At 36.7% G+C, this 12,936-nt stretch overlaps 1 protein-coding gene across 2 annotated transcripts in view; it reads right to left on the minus strand.

Annotated features, from left to right (window-relative positions):
- Nucleotides 1–12,936, minus strand: part of LOC122793449 (glutamyl aminopeptidase) — a 792,963-nt gene that overhangs the window by 440,665 nt on the left and 339,362 nt on the right. For both annotated transcript variants that reach the window (XM_044061461.1, XM_044061462.1), the window contains exon 5: nt 6,921–7,041. In XM_044061461.1, the coding sequence (XP_043917396.1) occupies nt 6,921–7,041 (121 nt within the window). The remainder of the gene's footprint in view (nt 1–6,920; nt 7,042–12,936) is intronic.

Here is a 12,936-nt window from a genome sequence, read left to right on the forward strand (position 1 = left end):
GTGAATTTAGCGGGGAATAGGACAGGAAAATTCTTGGGGGAGGGATTCTAATTTGGTGTTAGAACCACAGCAGGATACATTGTTTAAAGCTGGTGAATTTCACAGAGTGAGTCAGAAAGCATTGCAAGGCAGCATGTAGTCTTGCGTTCAATGGATATTCAGAAAGTGAGGAAGTGGGAAGAGAACAGACTAGCATTTTTAAAGAAGAGAGAAGACAGGGAATCTGACTGAATAGAATTTTAACTGATAAGTTTGCAGATGAAGAAATTACTGACAGTAAAATGATAAAAAGGGAGAAAGGGTTGATAATAACATGGTGGTGTATGGTGAATTGGAGAGAAATTAGAGATGGAATCGAGGGCACTGGAAGGATAAAGCACAGGCTTAACTGGCTCCAGGAGATGGTAGGAGAGGTTTTGCATGAGAACAGGACTGAGGAAGGTAAGACTGGAGTCAACGAGTGGGATGGAGTTAGAGCAGCATGGGAAGGGAGAATAATGCAAAGGAGGAAAGGAATGAAAAGGGAAAGGAAACGGGTAAAGGAGTTGAGGGACAGGCTGCTGCTTTGGCAAGAATGTATTAAGAGTGCTTGGAATATTTTACAAAATGATATGCTTGCTAAGAACACAGTTTAAGAAAATAGGAAACTAACATAAAAGCAGAGCTAGCCAAACTATCCAAAACCCAACCACATTCAGCTCAAATGTTTAGAGTAGTGGTAGTGTTAAGGGAACACTTTTTAAAATTTAAGATGTTGGTTAGGGTTAGTGGCAGGAACACGGTTAGGGCTACCTAGGTTGCTAACACTAACCCTAACCCTAACCCTAACCATAACTGGCATCTTAAATTAAAAATACTTCTCATAACACTACCACTACACAATACACTTTGGACACTCACTACCCACACATACGCACATACACACATACGCTTAATCTATGTCCACACACACATACACACATACACCTATTGCACATCTCAATTACTTGTTTCACTGAAACACACATCCAATGTCTATTCCATAAATCAAACTTTCGACTGAAAAACAGTGCACTTCAGCCTGTCGACCTAAGCAATCATTTCCCAAGTAGTCAGAATACATATATATATATATATATATATATATATATATATATATATATATATATATATATATATATATGTGTGTGTGTGTGTGTGTGTGTGTGTATTATTTACTAAATGGTAACAAGCTGCCAGCATTCACCTCTAATTATCCATACTACACTGCACACTGCATTTTACTTTATCATTATTTAGCTTAGTAACATTAACAAGGCATGGAAGCATAGAAAGGGTGTTAAGGAAGGGATATGGGAAGCCAGGCTTAAGACTCTGCCTGGTAAGGTATTCACTATAAGTTTTGTTCTTGGATATGGTATTGCTGCTCAGTGCTAGGAGCCCTAACAAAATACTCCACTACCTATAAGCACTCCTTACCCTGCAACATGTTGATATATGCATTATCACAGAGACCTGATTCAAGACCAAAGAAGGCTCTGTGTCAGTGCAGGGTTTTAATGCCTATCAAATTCAGGCCCTAATCAAATCAACCAAGACCAGATATGAGGTAAAATAGTCACCCAGGTCAAAGATAACCACAGAACCTTCTTTAATTATGTTAAAAACCTCAGAAACAATGCATGATGCAAAGCAAATAGTAACTCATATCACATACTCAGTCCCAGCGGACAAATCTAGCTCATAATTCACCCCCTCTCCCCTCTAATATTTTCAGATCACATACTCACATCTATATCCTGCTCCCAAATCTCTCAAGTTCAAATCCTCAAGGTGCTATTTAAGGCCAAGAGTGCTTTTTCTATGGTGCCAGACAACATAACAGGGTGCCTAAAGGTCAGCCTGAAACATGATTTGTCAGACCCTTTACACAGGCTTTTCAATTTCTGCTTTAAAACAGACTTTGTGCGAGATGAATGAAGGAAAAAACAGTCACTTAGGTTCATAGATAGATTCATAGGTTCATAGATTAGTACTAAGCTAACTGCCCTTGCAAGCCATTTAAAGCCTAGCCAATTATCCCTTGTGAGACTCAAATTCTGCACCTTGTGTTTGCAAGGCAAACAATTTAACCATTAGGCCACCCTCCCAACTTCCTGTAGAAAGGCTTCAACAGACCTGGCAAATCGTAGACCCATAAGCCTGACAAGCCTCATCTGTAAGGCTATGGAATGGATCATCATAGAATTAATAAATAAGGATATAGGTAATCTACAGACTCTCAACACAAGACAGTTTTGATTTGTTAATGGCAGATCCTGCCTACTTAACCTGGTTGACTTCACACAAAGGTTTTCAACACCACCCCACACGCAGAGATTATAGATAAACTCAGCAAGCTAAACGGAAATTCCTATGTGAACTGTTGGATAGCAAACTGTCTCACAAATCAAACACATAAAATAAAAGCAGGCTATTCAAGTTCTTCCAAAAGAACTGTCACTAGTGGTGAACTCAGGGGTCAGTCCTTCGGCCACTCCTCTTCAACATTTACTTTTTACAGGATAAAACAAATGTTAAGGATTTTCAGCTGACTAAGTTTGCAGATGACAGCAAGCTTAATGCCACCATAAACTCCCAAGTGGACAGCACAATCCTCCAAGAGGGCCTTTCCCAAAAAAATAGCTGGTGTCAAAACCATGGACTAAAACTAAAAGCCAAGAAATTTATAATCATATCCAACCACAATGCTTTCTCATTGAGAAAAATCAAGGCCCTAAATCATAAAAACTATGTGGGCCATCTCAAAGCATTGTCTCTCTTTTTCATATCAAACGGGTTACTGACAGGTGATCTCTGCCCGAAGTTTAAAGCCTTAATGAACCCCATCCTGTCATAGCTATTACACATTTGCAAATCCAATGGTGGCATAAAGACTGGTTCAAGGTATTTCAGTCTCTTCTGCAACATAAATAGAATGTGTTGGGGAGATAAATATGTATCACAGAGAATTCTACTTCTATTGAACCATCTTTCTCTCCACATAAAATGAAGTACTTCCCTAACTCTATTTAAACTTAATTTGGATGAATGGATAAATATTCACACATTCACCCCCTGCTTTAGCACCCTTGACCCTCATGTATAGGGACAACATGTAAATGTTCCAACACTTCTTTATTCTGCCAATCTCAGTGTTATTTGTACACAGACTATAAGGGCTAAAAACCTTCATGGGAATTTAAGGCTAGGCTACTTAAGATCCTCACAGATCAACAGTGTAATAACCTATAAACCTGTGGATGGTAGGAGCCCATACAAAGAGCAACAGTGCATTTTTCCTGCAGGACCATAAGACCAACTTCCACTCAGTGAAGGAGTGATTTAGTGATTCACATTTGTGTGCCTTGTTTCTACTTTAGTCTGTTTAGTACCAGTGATATGACTCAAAAGACCAAACCTTTGGTGGTCATTGAGTTTAAGGTTTTTAGATTAAAGATACATTAATTGTTGGGCAGTAGAAAGAATCTTAGCACCATTAACCCCTGTGCACAAAACACATTTTTGTCACTCTGATTTCCAGTGCTGGGAGTCTCCCACTCCAGGCCATTGCATTTGTTCACAGTTGTTTCCAGTGGTGAGATTCAAAACTCATCTATAGTATCATAGTATGTGTAGCTATATAGGTTATTTGGCCAATAAAATTGTGGACTCCTAGATAAAGTGAGAGTACTTTCTGTCACCCATGCATATATTTAGTTTTGCTTTAAATTTATCCATGCTTCTAGACTTCCTTATCTTAATAGATTGTTTGTTCCAATACTTAGAGATTAGTTGAGTAAAATATCTATCTGTCCCACTGTTTTTATGATGCTTAATCACAAATAAATGTCTCCTCTCCCTGCCTGTAGGAAAAGATGTTTCAATGGAAAGACCAATTTCAGTTCTAAAGTCAACATTCAAAATTGCTTGCTTTGCAATGTATAGTTTGCCCCTTAGGTGCTTATATGGAACACTATATATGTTAATCTACTTTAATCTGTTATTGTAAGACAGATTCTTAATACTGTACACCCTTTTAGTGTAACACCGCAGGGCACATTCAAGCATCCCTATAGCCACAGTGGACAAATGTCAATAGCTTGAGTTATATTCAGTATTTCTCTCAGACTGGATACAAAGAAAGCTGTAAGTATATCTATATACCTTGATTCCACTGTGGTAATATTAGTCTTAGTTGTCATATTCCTCTAGTCTGTAAGTTTATAATATGTTGCCTCAGGCTCATTGTCACTCCAGAGCTGATTGTGACACCCAAATCTTTGATGCACAATGCAGTTTCTAGATTGTGATTTCCCATTTTGATTTCAGTGACCGCTAGCTTGCATTTTGTTACATTAAACTTCAGCTCTGTTTTTACAGCCCATGCTTCAAGGCAGCTCAGGCAATCCTTATCATATATATAATTTATAACATCAGCTACCTTGCAGTCATCTGCATATTTGGATATTCAAAATGTTGATAAGACAGGTTAGCTGGAACATACCAGGTTGAATGTAATGGGACCCAGTATGGAGCCCTGAAGAACTATATTAGTGCCTTCCCATGATGATTTTCCTGCCATGAAAAACAATACTTTATTTTGTCTCTTATGAGTTACCTATCCATTTAAAATATTGTGATTCAGAGCTAATTTAATCATACTTTTAAGTATGTAGTCATGAGGTACACAACCAAAATCCTTTGATATAGCCAAATAAACAACTAGACTTTGTTTATTTTGGAGGGGAAAGCTTATCATAAAATTTAATATAAGTTAAGGTCAAGCATCCCTTAATAAAACCATGCTGCAGGATCTGTTTTTATATACTCTTATCAGCAGCTGGGATACACATCTTTCAAAGCATTTACTAGTGAATGATATTGATTTAACTGAGCAATAACTATATTGGTCATATTTGCAGCCTCCTTTTTAAATAGGGATGACATGATCTCTTCCATTTATTGGCTGCAATAAATTTTTAATGATGGTATTGAACATATGCACCGGTAATGTGACATTGTCAGAGGATATGATGCTAATCCACTGTCCTGAGAGTTTATCTGCTCTGGTCGAGCATGCTTTTTTAATCATGCTTAATGCATTAGGAATGTTATCCTCAGTGGTCAATGGAATGTCATGCCAAGATAATAAATATTTTTTCTCCAAAGTGGACAAAAATTGTCATGTTCAACATAGGTAATACTTGGGCTATACAAGCTAAAGCCATGACAGACAGAACACAGATTAACATCCTTTAGTATTATACTTAAGAATTCTGTGTTAAATTCCTACCTTTCAAAGATGTTATCAAATCATGTAAAAGTGATGTGACACCACACCCCTTATGTTAAATATTTTCGTTTTATATTTTCTAAACACAATGTAAACAAGATTTTCACTATCCAAGCTCTCTGTAATTATAACACTGCTATAATACTAATAATCTATTATCAACTCATGTACCATTCTTTTATTTCTCAATCCTTGTATATCAGAGTAATACCTTAAGACTTTATTTGAGTGTTTTCAGTTATTTATGTATTTGCTCTTCCAATCAAACAAGGGTCTAAAAAATCAATAAATCTTCTCTTTATAATTTTAGTCAAGTAGTCATTCCCTGTTCTGCTAAAATGCAGTTTATCACCCAAAAATATAAAAGCATCTGCTATTATTTATTCCCACATAAATATTACCTTAAAACCTTAAACAGCTTAGCTTTAGTAAAGGCATAGTCATTGATTCTCAAAAGAAGGCAGTATCTTAGAGAAGCTTATATCAGTTTTTTTGATAGACAGCAATCTTTTCTTTTATAACTTTCTTCATACGTTCTAACGTGGTGCACAATAATGAATTCGACTTGGCAAAGACATCTAGCTTATTATATAGGAGTGAGTTTTCAATATTAAATGTGGTAGTATAGCTTCCAGATCCATATGTTTAGTACCTTTAAGTACTGGGACTGTGGGGAACTCCCTATTATCAGATGATAACAGATTTCATCTGTTAGTTCACACGAATATCTCCATATAAGAGGATATTCCTGTCTTGTAGGTTTTGGGGAAATTTGTCTCTTATCTGGCCTGTGCCATCATTATGTGTCTTTATATAGATACTGAATCATGGTCAGTGTGCAATCTTCCACAGCAGTCTTACTCTAACTTTGATTCCCTCTTAGGGAATTTGTTACATCCTGAGTCTACCTCTTGAGACATTTATTCTAATTTCTGCCCTTATATGCCCTTACTTGCTATATTATGCAGGCCTTATGGCTTCCAGGATCTGTTTTCTTCTTCCAGTTCCTCATCCTGGTCTAATAAGCACATTCTTCACACTTTTTGACAGTAGTGGGATTCAAACCCCCTTCTATCTGTAAAGTAAATGCTTCTCTTTGGTGGAAATGGTGAGATTCAAACACCCTTCTGTCTGTTATATATATTATGTAGTCACTATCATCACTAGGACTGGTTGCTGATCTGGAGTGGACAGTGTAGGCTGACCATAAACCATAGGTCTCACCCTGCACTGCATACTTCTAAACTGACAAGTTCAACAATTGTTAATCACTGTTATTACTGTTATTATGTTTACTATTTATAATAACAGTAAGAAGCAATTTATAGTTACTGTTATTATGAATAGTATACTCAAATGATAGAACTTAGAACCACTTTAACAATACTACTGATGTGCAGACTTATGTTCAGGTAAAAGAATGCATTTAAAGTTGAAATAAAGGATTTCCATAGTAAATTGAATAAACAGCATAGACAGGTTAAGGCTCCTTACCAGGACTTCACTGTATATATTATCAACATCTACAACCATTAGAAAAGCTTGTTATGCTTGATGAAAATGACTGCAGATTACAAATGAAAACACTGAGACAGAGAGTATGTACCTAGTTTTCCTATTGAGTAGTCCATATTAAAGTATTTTTCAAATGCATCAAACACGACCTTGGTTACATTTGCTGCATACTCGGCTGTGTCTTTTTGTTCTGGCTGTACATAAATTCTCAGCTGTAAAAATGACACAAAACAAAACAGTTAAGTAAATTAATCACCCATAATTTACCATTATAGCTCCATGATCATCACAATGCAAAAAAAAAAAAACTTCTCTTATATTCTAAGGAAAATAAAAATGCCACTTGCATTCCTCAGTTTATTAATGGTTAAGTAAATATTGCAATACCACAAGAGGTAAACGTTTTTGCCTGACATTACTAACTAAAAAAATTGCACCTTCAAAGAGTTGCCCTGAGATACTCTAACCCTTTGAAGATAAAATAGTTTCAAGCAGAACTAGATTGTGGTCAAATAAGGGCTAGACAGGGTAATAGAGCAGCCTCCCAGCCATTCCAGTGTCCCATTATTTGGCTGTCTCTCCCCAATTACCATAAACAATGTTCAGACTTGTCAGTGTGCATATTATTTTTTTTCTTTATTTTTCAGTGTTTACAGAGATTTGATTTAAAATGTTTATTTCAAACTTTATAGCACAAACACTGATGGGTTTTTGCTAAAGAAAATAAAACAAAATAGTCTCACATTGAAAACAGACTTAGCATGAGCAACAGTAAACTTCTCTTCCCTTGAAGGTGATAAGCCTATTACAGGTAGATTTACACCCCCCCGGGGGGGGGGGACCCATTAGATTTACTTCTACAGGCAGACTAACCAGATGGCTAGAAGCATGCTCCAGCCATTCAAGTCCCATTTCTGTGTCCCTGCCCCAACCCTCCTTTAACATAGCCTGCCTGCACAGAGAGCTACGGCACTCATACTTTACCTAAAAAAAAATCCTTTTTTAACTTTAGCAAACTACTTGCTACAAATGTAGCAAACAGTTGCTACTGTTTACACCGTGCCTGCATGGAGCACTACAGTGCACAGGTTTTAGTTAAAAAAAAATTCTTTTGAACTGTAGCAAACTGCTTGCTATAATGTAGCAAGCAGGTGCTTCAGTTTAGACCATACACAGAGCACTACAGTACTCATGTTTGACCACAAATGCAATACTGGCTTTTAAAAGCTGGTATTGCATTAAAAAAAAATATCTAAATTGGTTGATAGTGCCTCACAACTTTCTGTGCCTGGGGCAGTTGCCACTCTTACCCCATCCTAGCTCTGCTACTGTCAATGTCACGCAGGAGGTAAATGTAGCTAGAAAGATTCAGACCCTGTAACCTTAGCACAGGAAGCAGCTCCATCACAAGTCAGGGATTCTGTACACCATACTAATTGTCAGACTAACAGATATTAACTAAATGCTGAAATCCTTGACAATCTGATCTTGAAAAGAAGACTATTAAGGTAATGTGCGACAATGACTACATAACAGATGCTATCATCACTCTAAATAATGCAGACTATATGACCTTACAAATGTCAACCCCACTGCATTTGATAGAGGTCCTAAAGAAGGTACTGCAAAAATATATTACTAAAATGCAATATGTTCAGACTATATTACACAACCAGGCCTATTACTGAATTAGTTCATTCTTTAGTGCAACCAGTAAAGCAAAACAATTACAGACAATATAAATGCTGTAGAAGTAGCTTTTATTCAGCAACCCACAAGTTATACACAAATCAGAAATATTACTGCATATAGCATACTATTTTTTCGGGGGGGACACCTTGCATCTCATTTTTGAGCTTCCTGAGTCTTCTCTGTCAAATTAGCAGTCCGCTCTAAATCCCTTAAAAAGTTAACAGAATAATAAGTTTTGCATCAAGATGTATTTAGTGTACCAAATGAATTTGTTTCAGGCAGGACTAAGGCTCTTACCCCTTCTATCAAAGGTACAAGGTTTGACTCTGACAAACCCCTATGACAAAACTGGATATTTCACATACACAATGCCAAATGCTGCTGCACAAACTCGGACTCTCCTGTGAACCAAAGCTGTATAATTTAACTCCAAACACCTTTACTCTGTGTTATAATATAGTTCCAAATACATGCTGTTTCTTTTACTTCTCATTCTGTTTTGAAATCTCATACCCACACTTGCTCCTGTTTCATTGGCGGAAAGCAGGAAGCAGCAGGGCATGGTCATGAGCAAAGCAGGAAATGACAGTACAAGGTCACTCAGATAAATAAAAGAACTTTACATTTTTAGAAATTTAATGTTGCGGTCGGGCCCCCCTGCCTGGTCCCCAAGTGCTGGATATGGCATTGGTCTCAGTATAATTGCAGAAGGTATACTAGTCTTTCTAGCACTGCAAGCAGGTTGCAACATAATTAAAGCATTTCTGTAGGTGGCTTCACTCCACTATACCTCCAACATGAGAAGTTGTACTACAACACCTCCGCTAACTATACACACCTAAGTGGGGGGAGGTACTCCAAGATACACTAATTTCCAACTTACTATATTCCTTCACATTTGCTATTATATTCTTGGTGTTTTGAAACCCTGAAATTTCACTCCTTGCACTTACAGCAGTAACCCTCAGAGCTGCTGTTAAATATTACAGAAATTAATATTATGATATAGCTTAACATAGTTAAAGCAATGCAGAAATGATTCTATAACATTTAGAAAAATGATTGCATACTGCTTGCATACTGATGTTAATGCTGCACTACCTCTAAGTTAATTTCTGTTTTGTAGACTTTGACTCAGTCTTCTTTTTTTCTTTTCGTATTGCTCTCTGAGAACGGCAGTAAAACAAAACAATTGCTTTGTGGTATTATTAGTGTTATATCGAAACAAAGTGCATTCTCACACTAATAAAGTAAAATAGGCTAAGCCAGAGACTGAAGATATAGCTGTGATGTTATCTTGATGCTCAGTCGTTACAAAAGGTGTGACAGTAAAGAAGACTTGTGTTAGGCACACCACTTCAGAGGTAACACCCTCCACATGTGCAAGTTTAGCTGACCTGTCTGCGCTATGTGAACATTTTGTCCTGCCTTTACAATACTAAATGGAGAGATGCACTGTAACATACTTATGCCTGTCATGTGCCTTACAGTTTAATCTGTTTAACTACTTGAAGTAGTTCAAATGTATAGGAAACAAGTAGAGAATTTAAAAGAATAAGAATTATCATACATGTAGCAGCTCCTGACTATAGTTCTATATCCTTATAACTATATAACTAGAAAATAACTGACTTCATAACATTTCAGCACCTAAAATTACAAAATACTAAATACAAAGACATCAGACTTACTTTGTGTCTTCTCCTTCTCAATAATTACATAATAAGAGAATGTGTAATTACACACACAAACACACATGCTACCCTCAGAACATTATTACTCCTTTATTTCCATATCTCTGTGAAGATATACACCCAAACACCAGGCCATTCGATCATCACCTCCCTCTATCACCAAATAATTAAAAAAAATAACAGTCTTCACAACTGCTATGCCCTCAGTTCTCAATCTCTTTAATCTATATATTCATAGTGTCTCCAACAAAGAACCACAACTAAAGAATGGGTCTCCTCACACAAACCAGATATTTTATTCCTTACAGAAACCTTGCTAAAACTCTTCATTAATGATGATGAATTTCTCACACAGGGCTACAATATTATCATGTCTGATAGAGTAAACAACAGAGGAAGTGGTGGAGTAGCTATTATTTATGTTACACCTTAGAGATCTATACTTTTCCTCATACAGTGCCTAAATTTGATGAGGCTGAAATGTTGTTTACCTTACTAAAGCTTAATGCAAAGTTGCCACTGCCAGCCACATCCCACCAAATACCAATACCTCCATAACTGAAGATGTATTATCAAGGACCAGAAATAATATCACCCACAAAGCTATCTTATTCAGTGATTTTAACAATAATTGGACTACTCTAAATGAAGCTTAACACTATCAATCTCTATATGCAACTTTATTCAATTCATTTTTCCAGTAGATTCAATAAAAAACTAACAAAAATACAGTCCTTATTTGGATATTAAGCAATGCCCCTGACAAAATCTCAGGTACAGGCTCACTTTCAGACTCCAAACCTCCAAGAGCAAAATAAATTCCAACAAAAAACAAGAAGGCTCCATAAGTAAGAACAGAACAGTTTTTTAATGTCAGTCTTCCAAAAACAGGTTAAGTGCTTTCACCTGGGAATTTCACAAGCTTCATCAGAAACTGTTTTGTTCTGACTCGTGGAGCCATCTTGTTTTTTGTCACTGTCAGACTCACTAAATGATCATAATCCCACATATACCACCTTACATTGCACCAAAAGCTGTAAAAACATTGCTTACAACATAGTACAAAACCTCACACATTTAAATTTGACCTCCTCTACCTCTATACTTAGGCAAATCAACTAATCTTCCTTCAAAACTATACCTCTAGTGAAACAGTTGCAAACTGTAATTGTTACTTTCTATCAGATTTCTATAATCAGGCTTCAGTAAAACAACGTGTCATATCTCATCCAACTCTTTGGCATAATAGAAACAAGGTAATGCGAGAAATAGATAAAGCATGATTGCAATGTTACAAAGTCAGAACTGAAACCTCCTACCAGACCTATAGACAACTGGGAAATTTCCTCAAGAAACACATTCAGATTGACAACATAAAAACTTTCTTCACCCAACTCCAAAATAATAACCTTTCTACTCAATAAGGTTATTGATGAGACATAAACAAACTCCTGAAACCTGGAAAAACTACACAGCCAAATCCCCTATCAAATGAAACAAACCAAAACATAATTCAACAATTCAACTCTCACTTCATCCAAGTAATATTTGTAGGACTAAAGAATGTAGAAGATGTCCTATTAGATTGCATCAAATGTTTTTAATACACATCTCACTATAAGCTAATTATTAACACCCCAACTCTATTTTTAAAGAAGCATTACTTAAATACCCCTACAATGCCACCACATACTTTTAACACACCCCCAAAATCAAAACCTATTTACTGCCTAATACCCCCACTTATAATTCTCTATCTTCTCACAGCCTATGAATACCAGCACCTCCCTGGCACGCACTACCCTAGAACCAAAACCAGTACTACTAACCAGCCACATAATTCTAACCAACCACTACCCCACCTCTCATCAAACTCTTCTAAAGCAAAACCTCAACATCCCATTTGTGCTTCATATATTAATCCTAGAACTAAATACTACCACAAACTCTTATTAAAACTACAGAAACATGCTATTAGATTACTACCTAACCTCATACTGGATGGTGACATCCACCCTAACCCAGGCCCAACACCACCTGTTACTATTAGCTCCACAAATAACACCCTTATTAGCCTACAAAACTCAAATAATGCATCCAACTCATTCCTAGTGTGTCACCTAAACATTAGAAGTATAAACAAGAAAATTCACTATTTACATGCCCTCCTGAATGTCCACTCCCCTGATGTACTATGCCTTTCCAAAACCTGGCTCAAACCTACTACCATTAATAATGAGGTTATACCCTCAGGTTACAATATATTAAGACTTGATCGCATCTCTAAGGAAGGAGGAGGGGTAGCCATCTTGTATAAATCCACTCTGAAAGTATCCAAAACTAGTACTTCAAATGCCTTGATTACTAATGATGCAGAAATACTCATCACAAAGGTCCAAATCAACAAACACAAATTTATAAACATTGCATGCATCTATATTCCCCCATGTGACAATGCAAATAACTTGGAGGGTATCCTCCAATGGCTGTCCACTAACTGCACCCAGGAAACTATTATTCTCGAGGACGTTAATATCGACTGGAATACTTGCTCTTCAGACTTCCCCTCCACCCATATAAATTTGTATGGCTTCTTCCAGATGATATCTTCCCCAACCAAAATCAATAAGCCTAACAATAAGGAAAGTATCCTAGACTGGATATTAATACAGAACCAACTCCAGATATATAAAACAGGCACTCTACCTGAGGACTTTAGTG

The sequence above is a fragment of the Protopterus annectens genome, chromosome 2.part0 (genome assembly GCF_019279795.1).
Source record: "Protopterus annectens isolate FY-2018-M chromosome 2.part0, PAN1.0, whole genome shotgun sequence".
Taxonomy (NCBI): Eukaryota; Metazoa; Chordata; order Ceratodontiformes; family Protopteridae; genus Protopterus; species Protopterus annectens.